Consider the following 16,627-nt stretch of genomic DNA (forward strand, 5'->3'; position numbering starts at 1 on the left):
TCCTCCTCCATTGACTCCTCCTCATCCTCCTCACAAACTGTCCCCTGCCTACGCGTTTGTGAGGAACCACGTGGCGCTGACTGTCCAGAAGATGATGGAAATGGTGAATCCTCATCCTCCACCTCTTCCACAACATCATCCCTTAGCGCTTGCAGTGATTTTTCAAGCAGGCAGATAAGGGGGACAGTCATGCTGACTAGTGCATCATCTGCACTCGCCATCCGCGTGGAATAATCAAAGGGACGCAAAACCTGGCAGACGTCATTCATAGTGGCCCACTCTGTGGTTGTGAAGTCTGTACGGCGCTGACTGCGACTTTTTTGCGCCTGAAGCAGCTGGTACTCCATTACAGCTTGCTGCTGCTCACACAACCGCTCCAACATATGTAACGTGGAATTCCACCTGGTAGGTAGGTCACATATGATGCGATGTTCCGGCAGGCGGTGTCGGCGCTGCAGAGCCGCAATGCGCGCTTTTGCCGTGCTGGAACGCCGCAAGTGAGCACACTCTAGGCGGACCTTGTGCAGCAGTGCATCAAGATCCGGATAGTCCCTCAAAAAGCTCTGCACGACCAAATTGAGCACATGTGCCAGACATGGGATGTGAGTGAGGTTGCCGAGGCCCAGAGCTGCCACCAGATTTCGGCCATTATCACACACTACCATGCCTGGCTGGAGATTCGCTGGCACAAACCACACATCGCTCTCCTGCTTGATGGCATTCCAGAGCTCCTGCGCTGTGTGGCTACGATTCCCCAAAAAAATTAATTTCAACACGGCCTGTTGACGTTTGGCCACGGCTGTGCTCATGTCGGTCGTAACAGGTACACGTTCATCACGGGTCCATGTGGAGGTGGACTGTGACGGCTCCTGCAGCGATGATTCTGAGGAACTGGTGTAAGAGGAGGAGTCAATGCGTACAGAATGGATTCCTGCAATCCTTGGAGTGGGCAGGACACGTCCTGCGCCACTCGCACGGTCTGTACCTGGCTCAACGACATTAACCCAATGGGCAGTGAGGGAAAGGTATCGCCCCTGTCCATGTTGACTGGTCCACGCATCGGTGGTGAGGTGGACCTTGCTACTGACGGCGTTCAGTAGCGCGTGTTTTATGTGTCCCTCCACATGCTTGTGCAGGGCAGGGACGGCTTGCCTGCTGAAGTAAAAGCGGCTGGGCACATTGTACTGTGGGACTGCCAATGACATCAAGTCACGGAAGCTGTCAGTCTCCACCAGCCTGAATGACAGCATTTCCAGTGACAGAAGTTTGGCAATGCCTGCAGTCAGAGCCTGTGCTCGTGGGTGGTTTGACGAGAAAGGCCGCCTTTTCTCCCATGCCTGTACTACCGATGGCTGTAGACTGGGCTGGGAGTGTGTGGATGACTGGGAAAGTGGTGCTGCGGGTGGAATTACAGCGGGTCTCTGGACAACAGGGCCAGAGGTTCTTCCACGGCGATCCTGGGAGGAAGCCGAACCAGCTGCGTGTGAGCTAGAGGAAGAGGCAACACGAGCTGAAGAGGTGGTAGCTGCCGCTGTTGGTTGGCCTACCTCTTCAGTGTGTTTTTCTAACTCCGCCGGGTGCCTGTTGCGCACATGTTTCCACATGTTGGAGGTATTGAGGTTGCTGACATTTCGACCTCTTTTGACTTTTTGATGACACACGTTGCATCTGACATAGCAAATGTCATCTGCAACTGTGTCAAAAAAGGACCAGGCACTGCAAGTCTTGGGAGCGCCCTTTTTGGCCTTTGGAAGAGACATGCTCCTAACGGGTGCCAAAGCGGAGGCTGCAGGATCCGCGGTCTTCCCCCTCCCTCTCCCTCTTTGGGCCGTACGGGGAATCTCTTCCTCAGAGCTGCTCCCACCACCTTCCTGTCCCTCACGCCAAGATGGGTCGAGGACCTCATCATCTACACTACCCTCTGCCCCCAACTGCTCCTCCTGGGTAGTCTCAGCAGCAGAGCACGCACCAGTAAGTGGCACCTGAGTGTCATCATCAGCTGATGCGGCCTGCGATGTGGTGACCGGAGCCACTGGCCCACCCGCCTCTTCAGAGGAAGACAGAAAAAGCTGTTGGGCATCACTGCACCCTGCCTCTTCTTCCATTTCTCCAATGCTGCTTGGCTGGCCCCCTGTTTCCAAGCCAAGAGATTCAGAGAACAGAAGTAGAGACGGCTCCTGTCCTGGGCTCTCTGTCTGCCTGGGCAATTTGGCAGGTGGTGAAGAGACAGATGGCTGCTCTCCAGTGCTCTGTGTCTGAGAGGATGTGGCACTAATGGAAGTTGATGCATTAGCTGCCATCCATCCGACAACAGCTTCAATTTGGTCTTGACGCAGCAGCAATGTACGACGCTCTGACACAAAGCTGCGCATGAACGACTGTTGCCTGGTGAAAGTGGGTGCTGATGAGTCACCGGTGCCCGCAGCAGGCACAGAATCCCCACGTCCCCTCCCTGCTCCGCGCCCACGCCCACGCCCACGTACCTTACTCACTGCCTTCTTCATCTTGGTTGACTGATAAAGATAAGCAGAAAAGTACTAACGGATTTGTGTGCTTATTCCTGAGCAACTCCTCCTAACAGGTATAAGAAACACTAATTTTCTAAAGTGTGGACTAGACTTTAATATGAGCTAATGTGGCCTACAGAAATGTAAAGTGGTGTCACTGGTGTGTTTGGTGAACTTTATTATTTATTTCTTTTTTGGGGGCTGAACTGACAACAGATAGAGCTGCAGTCACACAGAGACCGTGCAGACAGCCGTAAACGGCGCTGCAAGGCCCAAAAACCCTCCTCTACTTTATCCTATGTAGTGTTTTTCCACAAATTAGCTGGAGACGGGTGGAAAGACACTAATAGGATTTTTTTAAATTAATTAGCAGCAGACTACACTACTTGAAAAAAAATTTAAAATTGATTTGGCGGTATGACGCAGTGAACAACCCTGAGCTGGAGACAACCAGGCTACGGCTGCTCACAGACTACAGGGCGAGCTGCAGTCACACGGAGACCGTGCAGACAGCCGTAAACGGCGCTGCAAGGCCCAAAAACCCTCCTCTACTTTATCCTATGTAGTGTTTTTCCACAAATTAGCTGGAGACGGGTGGAAAGACACTAATAGGATTTTTTTAAATTAATTAGCAGCAGACTACACTACTTGAAAAAAAATTTAAAATTGATTTGGCGGTATGACGCAGTGAACAACCCTGAGCTGGAGACAACCAGGCTACGGCTGCTCACAGACTACAGGGCGAGCTGCAGTCACACGGAGACCGTGCAGACAGCCGTAAACGGCGCTGCAAGGCCCAAAAACCCTCCTCTACTTTATCCTATGTAGTGTTTTTCCACAAATTAGCTGGAGACGGGTGGAAAGACACTAATAGGATTTTTTTAAATTAATTAGCAGCAGACTACACTACTTGAAAAAAAATTAAAATTGATTTGGCGGTATGACGCAGTGAACAACCCTGAGCTGGAGACAACCAGGCTACGGCTGCTCACAGACTACAGGGCGAGCTGCAGTCACACGGAGACCGTGCAGACAGCCGTAAACGGCGCTGCAAGGCCCAAAAACCCTCCTCTACTTTATCCTATGTAGTGTTTTTCCACAAATTAGCTGGAGACGGGTGGAAAGACACTAATAGGATTTTTTTGAATAAATTAGCAGCAGACTACACTACTTGAAAAAAAAAAAAAAAAAAGAACAGTATGAGGCAATGAACCACCCTCCCTGAACTGAATACAACCAGCTATGGATGGCCTATGTGGCTGCACTCAGACTAGAGAGTGGGCTGCACTCACACACACACACACACAGACCTTGCAGATCGCTGTGAAAACAGCGCTACAAGGCAAAAGCAAGGTGAATAGTAGGTGAACACAGCGGTTGCTAAATTAGCCTTTGGAAAGCACAAAGAAGCAAATCGCTATCTCTAAACTGTCCCTCAGTCAGCAAACAGCGTCCTGTCACTAACTGAATTCACAGCAGAGTGATCGGAAAATGGCGCCAGCGACTTTTAAACTGCATCATGACATCATTTCAGCAGCCAATCACAGCCTTGCCAGTAGTTTCATGCCCTCCATGCTAAACAGGATGTGCCCACACTTGGAATCATTCTCATTGGCTGAATTTCGGAATTTTGAATCTGGGAACTTCCGATTCCGGTATCCGATACGCGGCAAGTATCGGAATCCCGGTATCGGAATTCCGATACCGCAAGTATCGGCCGATACCCGATACTTGCGGTATCGGAATGCTCAACACTAATCCTGAGATATACATCTCATTAACTGTCGGAAAGCGCAGGGCCCTCATTCCTCTTGGTATCTGCTTTGATCTATCTATGTGTTTATTGTTATGCTGTAATGTCTATTGTCTGTACAAATCCCCTCTAAAATGTAAAGTGCTGCGGAATATGTTGGCGCTATAGAAATAAAATTATTATTATTTTGTGTAAAAGTGCCAAAACATTAAAAAAAAGATATAAATATGGCATTGCTGTAATTGTACTGACCTGAAGAACAAAGCTGCCTTATCAACTTTACTACACGCATAACATCATAATAAAAAAATAAAAAACACAGTTTCCGAATTGCTGATATTTCTTCATTCTGCCTCAGAAAAATCGAAATAGAAAGCGATCAAAAAACATCATGTGCCCGAAAAGGATACCAATTAAAAAGTTAACTTGTCCAGCAAAAATCAACCCATCATATGACTGTGTTGGCAAAAATATGAAAAAATTATAACTCTCAAAATATGAGGATGCAAAAACTAGTTTTTGCTATAAAGAGTGTCTTTTAGTGTGAGACAGCAGTCAAACATAATAATCCGATATAAATCTGGTATTGCTGTAATTGCACCGACCCAAAGAATATAGTCGCCAAATCATTTATACCGCACGAGGAACAGCGTAAAAAATAAATAAAACCAATTCTTCACCTGCTGCTGAAGGCATGGCGCACATTTATGTAAACAAGAAAAAGACTGGTACCTCAGGAAAATCAGTTGAAACTGCTTGCATTTAGCTGACACAGTGGTTGAAAGGTGCTCCACCCAGGGAAAGAGTCTTTAAAAATTGGCGTAAAGAAGTAAGCGGTGGCACTCTTTCTGACATAAAATTCTCCTTTATTCAAATACGTTTAAAACTTGGATGTGGGAAAGCGGGTATCCTTATGGACGAAAGCCGTTTCACATCTAACTGATGCGTCTATGGGTCCAGGTACCACTCGACTCACATTCATCCTGTGCTCTACACTTACACATGTAAATCTCTGAAATACATGATTCAGACAGAACCCCTGGTGGAAGATTCCCTATAATGAGGCAAATGGAGACAATGTGGACACCGTCTGGTCAGTGATCCGGCAGTGTCCTTTTGTGCACTGCTAAAAAGAAGGACAACGCTGAACAGAGGCCAGATGGAGACCACAGTAACTCTGTTGCCTCACTATAGTGAAGGAGTCCCTCTGGGGTTTCATCTGAATCAAGTCACTCAGAGATTTAGTTTGAAACCCTAATGTAAGTGCTTACCGTAAAAGCTCAGGATAAATGTGATCCAAAATGTTCCCCTTAAAACCTTCAACTCAATCCACAAAAAAAGCAAGTCCCCACTCAGGTCCTCCATGTGTTAACGGAATTATAGGGGGCTTCCACATTACTGGTAGTTTAAAAGCTATGGAAAAGCAAAATGGCTCCTTGCAGCTCAAAAGAAATTCTGCAAATTCTCCGCTCCCAAATCCAAACGCCCCTCTACCTTCTGAGCGCCAGTGTGCCTAAACCACATTTAGCATCCACATGTTTAACATTTTTGTAGTGATGAGAATCTGCAAAATTTGCGGGTGTGTGTCTCCGGAAGCATGAACTGGGCTTAATGAAAGGGCACTACAATGGCAGTTTGCTATTTTCATTCAGCAACATCCCCTGCTGCTTGTTTCTTAAAAAAACTCAGTCAAAATTGTCACTACACTTGTAGATGAATTCCCAAAGGGGTATCATTTCCTAAATGGAGGTCACTTGAAGGGGAATTCTGCTCTTCTAGCACTTATGAAATTTGAATATAGAGCCCTCAAACTATTCTAGGAAAATCTGCGCTCCAAAAGGCAAGAAAGCGCTCCATCCGTCCCGAGTCTCACCAATGGCTGAAATTGTGTGACAAATTTTGGTGCCATTGTTATCCATTTCCCCATGTCAAAATGTAAAATGTGGCGCTACAACAAAATTTGTGGTAAAAATGTTATTTTTTTTTCTTCATTGTCCAATAGTATAAAATTATGTGACACACCTGTGGTGTCAATATGTTCACTGCAGCTCTAGGTGAATTCATTGTGAGGTTTAGTTTATAAAATGGGGTCACTTATGAGGGTTTCTGCTGTTCTGACACCTTAGGGGCTCTGCCAATGTCACATGGCAGCCTCAACCCACTCCAGCAAAATCTAAACTCCAATACGGTGCTTCTTCACTTCTGAGCTTTGCACTATGCCTCAAAAGTAGTTTTCAACCACATATAGAGTACCTGAGTACCTGTGTACACAGTAGAAATTGCGACACAAATTTTGTGGTCCATTATTTCTAGTATTCTTGTGAAAATGAAAAATGTGAGGGCTAAAAACATTTTTATGGGGAATTTTTTTTGCCATTTTTAAAATTCAACGTCGTAAAATTCTCTGAAGCACCTGTGGGTTTAAAGTGCTCACCACATGTCTGGATAAATTCATTGAGGTATCTATTTTCAAAATGAGGTTACTTGTGGGGGGTCTACTGTTTAGGCATGTCAGAGGCTCTCCAAATGCGACAAGGCACCCGCAGACGATTCCATCAAAGTATGCGTTCCAAAACATCACTCCTACCTTTCTGAGCCCTGTCGTGAGCCTAAACACTAGTTTTCCCCCACATATGTAGTATCGGTGTACTCAAAAGAAATTGCACAATAAATGTTGTTTTTCATTTTCTCCTGTTACCTCTAGGGCTAAAATAACATTTTTGTGGGAAAAATGTGATTTTTATTTTCAAGGTTCTATGCTATAAAGTTCTGTGAAGCGCCTGGGAGATCAATGTGTTCACTACACATCTAGATAAGTTACTTGAAGGGTCTAGTTTCCAAAAGAGATCACCTGTGGGGCTCCCCAAAATCAGCATGATGTTGGCTCTTGATTCCATTCTTTTTTTAGGTCAAAATTTCAAACGGTGCTTCTTTCCTTCTGAGCCCTGCCATGCACCCACACAGTAGTTTTCCCCCACATGTGAGGTATAAGCAAATTCCAAAACAGATTTTGAGGTTATTTTTTTTCCTGTTACCTGGGTGAAAGTAAAAAAATTGGGGTTAAAGTAAAATTTTTAAGAAAAAAGTAAAATGTTTATTTTTTTCCTTCCACATATGATTAATTCCTGTGAAGCACCTGAAAGATTAATACACTTTTTGAAAGTGGTTTTGAGGACTTTGAAGGGTGCAGTTTTTAGAATGGTGTCATTTTTAAGCATTTTCTGTCATAGGCCCTCAAAGTCACTTCGAATTCAAAGTTCCCTAAAAAAAAATAGTTTTGTACATTTTGGTGTAGAAAAGAGAAGTTCAACTTTTTACACTTAACTTCCTAATAACAAAAATCGTATTTCAAAAATGATGCAGATGTAAAGTAGGCATGTGGGAAATGTTAAGAACTATTTTGTGTGGCATAACTCTCTGGTTTAAGGGCATAAGAATTAAAAGTTTTAAAATTGCGAAATGGTCGCCAGATTTCCGATTGTTTCACAAAAAAGACATATCAAAAATTTTACCACAAATTATGATGTACAATATGTAAAGAGAAAACAGTCACAGAGTCAGTGGGATCCATTGAAGCGTTCCAGAGTTATTACTACATAAAGTGACACTGAGCAGAATTGTAATATTTAGGCTCATCATGAAGGTGAAAACAGGCTTAGTGGATGAAGGTGTTAATAGTGTCATCTAACTACCCGATATAATTTACTTGTACTATTTATTTACTTACTGCACACTATCTGCTCAATTTGTTTTTATCCTAGGTTCTGTTTGCAAGGCTGCATCGCTGCTGATCAAACCTTTTGCACAGCGAGCCGTGTCAGAGATGTACTGAACATGGCCGTAGTTGCTGCTCTTTGGCGCAGAGAACATTCAGGATCCCTCACTAACCTGCCCCCTGGTTTACACAATGAACATATGTACCTACTGCAAAAAAAATCCTTCTGCAGACATGTCAGCCGTGGCACCTGCAATGCACTATAATTGCATGTTTACTGTCCTAATAATAACTGTGATTGATGTTATTCAGATAGAACAAAAAAAAAAATTTTTTTAAATGGTGCCTGCCTGCGCAGTAGCAGCCATCGGTGTAAGAGGTAATCCGATCTTGTGCAGGTGCCATATTGCTGGAGAAGTAAAAAAAAATTATCATCCTCCAAGATGGCACAGTGACAGCCCGCCAGCAGCACGGGCATATCATTAATCAGGTATTATTTTAATCAGTATAACGGCGCTGACCCGACTGTCTGTAGGTTACTGAGCACAATCCAGCTGACAGGATCACTTTAATGCCAAGTGAGCGAAAGAGTGCCCTATGTAATGCTACCCATGTGAGCACAGAGCAGGCACCCCTTTCTGTAAGAAATAATGACATCTTCCACAGCAAGGCTGAGAACACACCACCAGTTATCGAAATTCTGTGGGGTTCACCAAGCCGTAAATCAGTGATGGCACCAACAGCAACATGATCAGGCTGGAGCAGAGTTTGGCACAAGTGGATGATGGGAGTGTACACCTGGATCATTGTCACACACTCAGGGATAGAGGCCTGATAGTGAGATAGAAATAGAGGAGTAGGAGTATGAAAGTCATAGTTACTCACCGTTAACGGTGTTTCTCGGAGCCCATGACAGCACTACGGAGAGAGGGGATCCGCCCTTCAGGGACAGGAAACCTACAGATAAAAGGGCGGTACCTCTCCCTCGCATCAGTTGGTTTACAGAGCATCAGAGGACCTCCAGGTTAGTTGCAACAGAGAAACCATTATTTTATAACATTTCTTAATAAAGGAACCCCGTGCCTAAATCTATAGAATATACATCATATAAATTATATAAATTATACAAATTATATTTAAAAAGGTGCTCACCGCACTCGTGATGGGAGGGAATAAGCAGGTGCTGTCATGGGCTCCGAGAAACACCGTTAACGGTGAGTAACTATGACTTTCTCGGTCTCCCATGACAGCACTACGGAGAGAATTGCAGAGATTAAGCTTAGGGAGGGACCACTGCTTCAAGGACCCTTCGTCCGAAGGTTAAGTCAGATACAGAGGCTAGATTTAAGGTACCGTCACATTAAGCGACGCTGCAGCGATAGCGACAACGATGCCGATCGCTGCAGCGTCGCTGTTTGATCGCTGGAGAGCTGTCACACAGACCGCTCTCCAGCGACCAACGATGCCGAGATCCCCGGGTAACCAGGATAAACATCGGGTTGCTAAGCGCAGGGCCGCGCTTAGTAACCCGATGTTTACCCTGGTTACCAGCGTAAAAGTAAAAAAAACAAACAGTACATGCTCACCTGCGCGTCTCCCAGCGTCTGCTTCCTGACACTGACTGAGCTCCGGCCCTAACAGCACAGCGGTGACGTCACCGCTGTGCTTTCACTTTCACTTTAGGGCCGGATCTCAGTCAGAGCAGGAAGCAGACGCTGGGGGACGCGCAGGTGAGTATGTACTGTTTGTTTTTTTTACTTTTACGCTGGTAACCAGGGTAAACATCGGGTTACTAAGCGCGGCCCTGCGCTTAGTAACCCGATGTTTACCCTGGTTACCATTGTAAAACATCGCTGGTATCGTTGCTTTTGGTGTCAAACACAACGATACACGGCGATCGGACGACCAAATAAAGTTCTGGACTTTATTCAGCGACCAGCGACATCACAGCAGGATCCTGATCGCTGCTGCGTGTCAAACTAAACGATATCGCTAGCGAGGACGCTGCAACGTCACGGATCGCTAGCGATATCGTTTAGTGTGACGGTACCTTTAGTCTATAGTGCCTAAAAAAGGTTGATGGTGATGACCAGGTGGCCGCCTTACAGATCTGCTCTATTGATACCTCCGACCTCTCAGCCCATGAGGTAGCTACTGCTCTTGTGGAATGCGCTTTTATACCATCTGGGATCGTATTCCCCGAGGATGAATATGCCAAGGCTATTGCTTCCTTAATCCATCTGGCTAAAGTCCCCTTGGTTGCCCGGAATCCTTTTCTGGGACCCTGAAAACAGACAAACAAAGAGCCTTCCTTCCTATACTCCCTGGTGGAATCTAAGTATTGGACTAGGCATCTTCTAACGTCTAGATTATGGAAGTTTAGCTCTTTCTCGTTTTTCGGGTCTGGACAGAAGGATGGTAGGGATACCTCCTGTGACCTATGAAATTTTGATGCCATTTTTGGCAAATAGGCTGGGTCGGGTCTAAGAATGACTCTATCATCCAAGATTTTAGTGAAAGGTGGATTAGAGGAGAGGGCTTGGATGTCACTTATTCGGCGCGCCGATGTTAGAGCTACTAAGAGAATAGTTTTAAGTGATAATGTTTTTATGGAAATCGTTTGTATAGGTTCAAATGGAGGGCCCGTTAATGCTGAAAGGACTAAATTTAGGTCCCATGAGGGTGTTTTTTGAATAACTAAGGGTTTTGATCTTGTAACCGCCTTAATAAATCTTATTACCCATGGGTTAGCAGCAATGTTTTGGTTATATAAGGCTCCTAACGCTGCTATTTGTACCTTCAGGGTACTGACTGCCAGCCCCTGCTCCAGACCTTTTTGTAGGAACTCCAGAATTTTAGGAATTGAAGGCCTGTCCTGGATCTTTACCTTGGAGACAGATAGGAATTTCCTCCATGTCTTCCCGTAAATTTTAGTGGTGATGGGCTTTCTACTTTTTAAGAGTGTAGCCACTAAGTTATCTGAGAAACCTCTTTGTCTTAATAGTCCCCGTTCAAAAACCAGGCTGTCAAATGGAGGTTCGACTCCTGTGGGTGGAAGATTGGACCTTGATGTAGAAGGTCTGGCATATCCGGTAGAACCCACGGGTCTGATATCGATAGTATCCTTAGCCAGGAAAACCATGCTCTTTTTGGCCAGAATGGGGCAATCAGGATCATTTTTGTTTTGTCCTCTCTGACTTTCCGAATGACTGCTGGAATCAGAATGGTTGGCGGAAAGGCGTATGTCAGTTTGTGTGTCCATGGAATCAGAAAAGCATCCAGAGCCTGGGGATTCCCTTCTGGGCTTAGAGAACAAAATTTGCCTACTTTTTTGTTTTTGCAATTGGCGAACAGGTCTATTGTTGGTGTCCCCCACATTTTTGTGATCTGATTGTAGATGGATTGGTTTAGGGACCACTCGCCTTGTTTTAACTGAGTCCGGCTCAGGTAATCTGCCCTTTCGTTGTTTGAACCCTGGATGTGTAGTGCCGAGAGGGATAGTAAGTTTTCTTCCGCCAGTTTGATAATTTTGGCTGAAGAACTCATCAGTGAACGAGACCTTGTTCCCCCCTGGTGGTTTATATAGGCTACAGTCACTTTGTTGTCCGAAAGAACTCGGACATGGTGTCCCTGAATATCGGCTAGGAAAAAAAGAAGAGCATGATATACCGCCCAAAGTTCTTTTTGGTTTGAGGATGCTAATAGTATTTGATCTGACCAATTTCCCTGGGCTATTTTGTCCCCCAGGTGGGCCCCCCACCCTTTGGGGCTCGCATCGGTTGTTATTATCCGAGAGATGTTTGGTACCCAAGGGACTCCCTTTGACAGGTTTTGGTCTTTTCCCCACCAGAGAAGGGAATGAATAATTGACGAATCTAGGGTGAGCCGGCTTTCCAATTTGTTTTTTAGTAACAATTGCCATTCCAGGATGTGCCACTGAAGCTCTCTTGTATGAAATTGCGCAAAGGGTATCGCTGGTAGGCATGAGGACAGAGAGCCCAGAAGCGACATTGCCCTCCTTAGAGTCATTGAGGGATTGTGTAACGTTCGCGCTATCATGGACAATATGCTGTCTTTTTTGGGACCCGGAAGCCGGCATTCTTGGACCCGAGAGTCCAATGTCAGTCCTAGGAACTCTTGTACTTGACAGGGTTCCAATTTCGATTTTTTTATGTTTATAAGCCATCCCAAGTCCGTCAGGATGGTCATCACTTGGTCTCTCTTTTCTCTGCAACTTTGTGCTGAGTTGCTTGCGATAAGAAAGTCGTCCAGGTAAGGGACTATTAGTATATCTTGTTCCCTCACGTGGGCCATCATTTCCGCTATTATTTTCGTAAATATACGTGGGGCTATTGAAATCCCGAATGGAAGAGCTTTGTATTGAAAAAACCTTATTTGGCCCTTTATGGAGACTGCCATCCTGAGGAATTTTTGGGATTGATTGTGGATGGGCACATGGTAGTATGCGTCGGTTAGATCTATTACGACCATGTAGCAGTTCGGGAAGAGAATCTTTATAGTGGACCTTATCGTCTCCATTTTGAATTTGTAATTTACGACGTATCTGTTTAGGTTTTTTAGATTTATGATTGTCCGAAAGGACCCGTCGGGCTTTTGGTACTAAAAATAGAGGGGAGAAAAAACCTTCCCCTACCTCCTGAGGAGATATTTCCCGAATCACCGATTTTTGTAGTAGGGTCATGATTTCCTCCTCTAATGCAGTCTGTTCTGCAGCCGAAGATCTTGTTTTTGTTATCACATAGTTCCGGGGAGGGAAAGACACAAAATCTATTTTTAGGCCATACCGTATGAGATTTAGGATCCAGATGTTGTTGGAATTTTTTTCCCAGGCGGGAAGGAACGATGTTAATCTTCCTCCCACCGGAGGATAAATGTCATTTGGAGAACTTTTTGTCACGGGAGGTGTTGCCAAAGAGGTAACCCCTATCCCTTCTCCTTCCTTCTTCCCACTTATTCTGCTCTCTGGGGGGTCTACGACGAAAAAATCTGCGGCTCCGAAAAGACTGTTTAAATGGAGTCGGACCCAGATTTGGAAACCCCTTCTTCTTATCCCCCGCCTTTTGGAGGATGTCATCCAGGGTTTCTCCGAATAAAAAATTGCCCTCACATGGGATAGAACATAACTTTAATTTTGTCTGTAGATCTCCCGGCCAGCTCTTTAGCCACAAGGTTCTTCTGGCAGCGTTGGAAAGAGCAGCGGCCTTAGATGTTAGGCGTACAGAGTCCGCCGAGGAGTCTGCCAGGAACGCTGCTGCTGCTCTCATTGCAGGGAACGAATCCAGCAATTGTTTTCTGGGTAACCCGTCTTTGATCTGACTTTCCAGTTGGTCGATCCACACCATAAGGGATCTGGAGGTGCAAGTAGCTGCAACTGCAGGTCTCAGGCTACCCCCAGCTGATTCCCATGCTCCCTTGAGGAAAGTATCCGCTTTTTTATCTAACGGGTCTTTGAGGGTACCCATGTCCTCGAATGGCAGCGCGAATTTTTTCGAGGCTTTGGCTACTGCAACATCTAGTTTTGGTGCCTTATCCCAGAAAGAGGAAGCCTCATCCTCGAAGGGATATTTTCTTTTAAGGGAGGGTACCGAGGAATTTCTTCTATCCGGTTTCTCCCATTCTTTTTTAATTAATGTCTGGACATTAGGATTTAGGGGAAAAGTTCTTCTCTTTTTTTGTCCCAGACCTCCAAACATCACATCTTGGGCCGTTTTGTCGGGTTTGGGTTCCTCCACCCCCATAGTAGCCCTAACTGCTCTCACTAAGGAATCTACTTCCTCTAGTGGGAAGCAATGTCGGCCCGACTCTTCCTCGGACGAGGAAAGGAGGGATTTTGAATCGTCCGAGTCAGCATTTTCGGACGACGATCGGCCCGAGTGGGAATGTACTGATTCCTTCACCTTCTTCACCTCTTTTTTGGAGGATAGAAGGGCATTCTGAACCTCAGATCTGATCACATTTTTAAGTTCAGAAGCGAAGTCGGGGGTCTCCTCACATAGTAAGCGTTGGATGCATGACTTGCAAAGCTTTTTCTCCCAGGTTACTGGTAAAGCTTTGTTACAGGTGGGGCAGACCCTATTTTTCCTTTTCTCCGTGCTCTTCTTACCCTAGTAAGGGAGAAGAGGGAGCTCCATTATAAATATGTACATTCACGAAGATCACTCACCACCTGGATGTGAAGGCAGGTACCGGTTCTGGAGGGGGACTCGGGCCTGGTAAGGAAGGTCCTTGAGACGGAGTATCAGTTTTCGCAGCGGATCTGCTGCGCCGTGTGGAACGGCTGCTAGATCCACTCCTGGTGCTCTTTGCGTGGCGCTGCTGTCCAGGCTGCAGCTCCTGCGTGTCGCTGTCCTCCATGGTTACAGGGAGAAAGTGCGACACCCATGTGTGCATAATCTCCCTTTTTGTAACCGGCGCCAATCCCCCGGCGTCTGCCGCACTTCCGGTTCCTGCTCCCAGGGAGAAGATTTTACTGCGCATGCGCGCGCGATGACCCGGAAGTCCTTGCCGCATTTCCGGTGCGGCGGCCATCTTTGTACACCCGGAGCGTGCAGCGGTCGGCGCAGGAGCTCCGGGTGATCAGCGCCCCTTTTTCCTATGGAGTCTGGCGGCGTTCTCCCCTCGCTCACCCTGAAGGACCCCTCGGTCCCAGCGGTGGCGGCTTCGGGAGCCGGACAAGCCGCGGCAGGAGCCTCCTCGCTGCCGGAACTCGACCGCCCGGTCCCGGTCCATCGGTCTTCATGTCAGGTACCGTCCGATAGAGAGGTTCCCTGTCAGGGACAGGAAACCAACTGATGCGAGGGAGAGGTACCGCCCTTTTATCTGTAGGTTTCCTGTCCCTGAAGGGCGGATCCCCTCTCTCCGTAGTGCTGTCATGGGAGACCGAGAAAAATACTGAGTATTGAAAAATGGATTTATATGTCACAGTACTTTGGACAGATCTACACCATTGTATATCCGTACATCAGCTGTAGGTCATCCAGACTTATAGGAATTTTTACTACACTGTGAATTTTTTAGTGGTGTTTTAAATAGAATGTAATAAATAATTATTTTAATTACATACATGGTCACCTTGTCTAAAACTCCCTTACTCATATCAATAACAGTTCGTAAAAAAAGTCTAGAGATTTTTCAAAGTATGGCAGAAATACTTACCTCATCCTCTCTTCTGTGGGCACTGCACTCAGGGATCTTCTGGGCAGCTGAGTCACTGTCACCTCTGGTGTTTGCGCAGATAAGGTGCTCTCCCCACTTTCTCCCTGCCCAGTCATTGCTAGGAACCATGTGTACAAAGCGACGACTATGCAGGGAGGAAGTGGGGAGAGCACATTATCGGTGCGCACACCGGAGGTCACTGGAGCGGAAGTCGCTGACACCTGCGCAGAAGATCCCTGAATGCAGTGCCCATAGAAAGGAGGATGAGATATGTACTTCTGAGGGAATTTAGGGTACAAGCACTGGATTCCGGGGCTATAACTAATGTGCATGGGAGGGGATAGTATTACAATGAAGACAGGCGGCGGGGACTTACACTAATGATTTCTTCCAGGCTCCAGGGCATGCGGTGCCATGAAGAAATCATTAGTATAAGGAAAGAATATAACATTTCTCAACAAGACCGCTAACATGAGGCATACAGGTAGGACTAGCTTAACTTTTTTTATTACCTGTATGCCCATACTAATAAGTCACATACGTCCTGGGGGGTGACAGATTCCCTTTAAATAGTTGTAAAAAAACTAATAATGGGATGGGCCACCTCTTTGTAACATGTGAACCAAGACTTGCCGAGATGCGATCACTCTAGGGGTTACACTTTACATCTTCTCCATGAAGATATAACTCCTACTAAAAAAGAAATGACCTATATACCTTTTGGGAAAGATTTCCATCCAATCAATAAGAAGGTGAATCAAATAATAATAAAAAAACATTGGCATATCCTAGGACAAGCATGCCCAAATATTTCAGAATTTCGTAATTTGCCATAAAAGACTACCTATTATTAAGAATAAATTAGTGCGCGCTGACACCGGGAGAAAAACTAAACTTTTTTATCAACCAAAACAAATGGGACTTTTCAAAGTTTGAATTGTGCGCAATGCAATGTGATTAAGGGGAAATGTTTCACTCACCCCCAAACAGGTAGGCGTTTTGAAATCAAGGTTTAATTTTACTTGCATGTCGAATAGTGTATTTTAAGGAAAAAGGACATTCTGTTGCACAGCTTAAAGAGGTTGTCCACTACTTTTACATTGATGCCCGATCCTTTTGATAAATGTGTGATAGGCCAGGGTGCGGCAATAGACACCCCCGCCGATCAGCTATTATCGGTGTCAGCCGCGATCCGGAAGTACTTACTTGCTGAGCTGGTTGTTTTAACCAAATATTTTTATTGTGCAAAAGAGATACAATAAAATCCATTTAAATAACAGGGTACATTAATGTTTTGATTTTAAAGAAACAGAACCACCCACCCCCCTCCCCCCTTAAAGACCAACTCCAGCCATACAGTACTCTTAGAAGGAAGAGAATACACATTACATACATATGCACAATTAACATCATTTTACCACCACCCTTCAGTTGTTCCCATCCAGCCATGGCTGCCACAGTTTTTGAAAAAACCCC

At 45.7% G+C, this 16,627-nt stretch overlaps 2 protein-coding genes across 9 annotated transcripts in view; both read right to left on the bottom strand.

Annotated features, from left to right (window-relative positions):
- The window catches only part of LOC143767225 (uncharacterized), a 385,097-nt gene that overhangs the window by 133,074 nt on the left and 235,396 nt on the right, over window positions 1-16,627 (bottom strand). Inside the window, exon 1 of one of the 8 annotated variants that reach the window (XM_077255389.1) lies at window positions 7,112-7,216. The exons of the other annotated variants lie outside the window; for them this stretch is intronic. Within the exon in view, the coding sequence (XP_077111504.1) occupies window positions 7,112-7,157 (46 nt within the window). The 5' untranslated portion in view covers window positions 7,158-7,216. Of the gene's footprint in view, window positions 1-7,111; window positions 7,217-16,627 lie in introns of those variants that run through there. 8 annotated transcript variants of the gene reach the window in all.
- LOC143767029 (uncharacterized) lies at window positions 12,871-14,858 on the bottom strand. The gene is made up of 2 exons (XM_077255049.1): window positions 14,183-14,858; window positions 12,871-14,100 (listed from the first exon to the last, which is right to left on the bottom strand). Exons 1-2 carry the CDS (start codon window positions 14,522-14,524, stop codon window positions 12,871-12,873), a joined length of 1,572 nt encoding a protein of 523 aa, XP_077111164.1. The 5' UTR covers window positions 14,525-14,858.

This window comes from Ranitomeya variabilis, chromosome 4, assembly GCF_051348905.1.
Source record: "Ranitomeya variabilis isolate aRanVar5 chromosome 4, aRanVar5.hap1, whole genome shotgun sequence".
NCBI lineage: Eukaryota > Metazoa > Chordata > Amphibia > Anura > Dendrobatidae > Ranitomeya > Ranitomeya variabilis.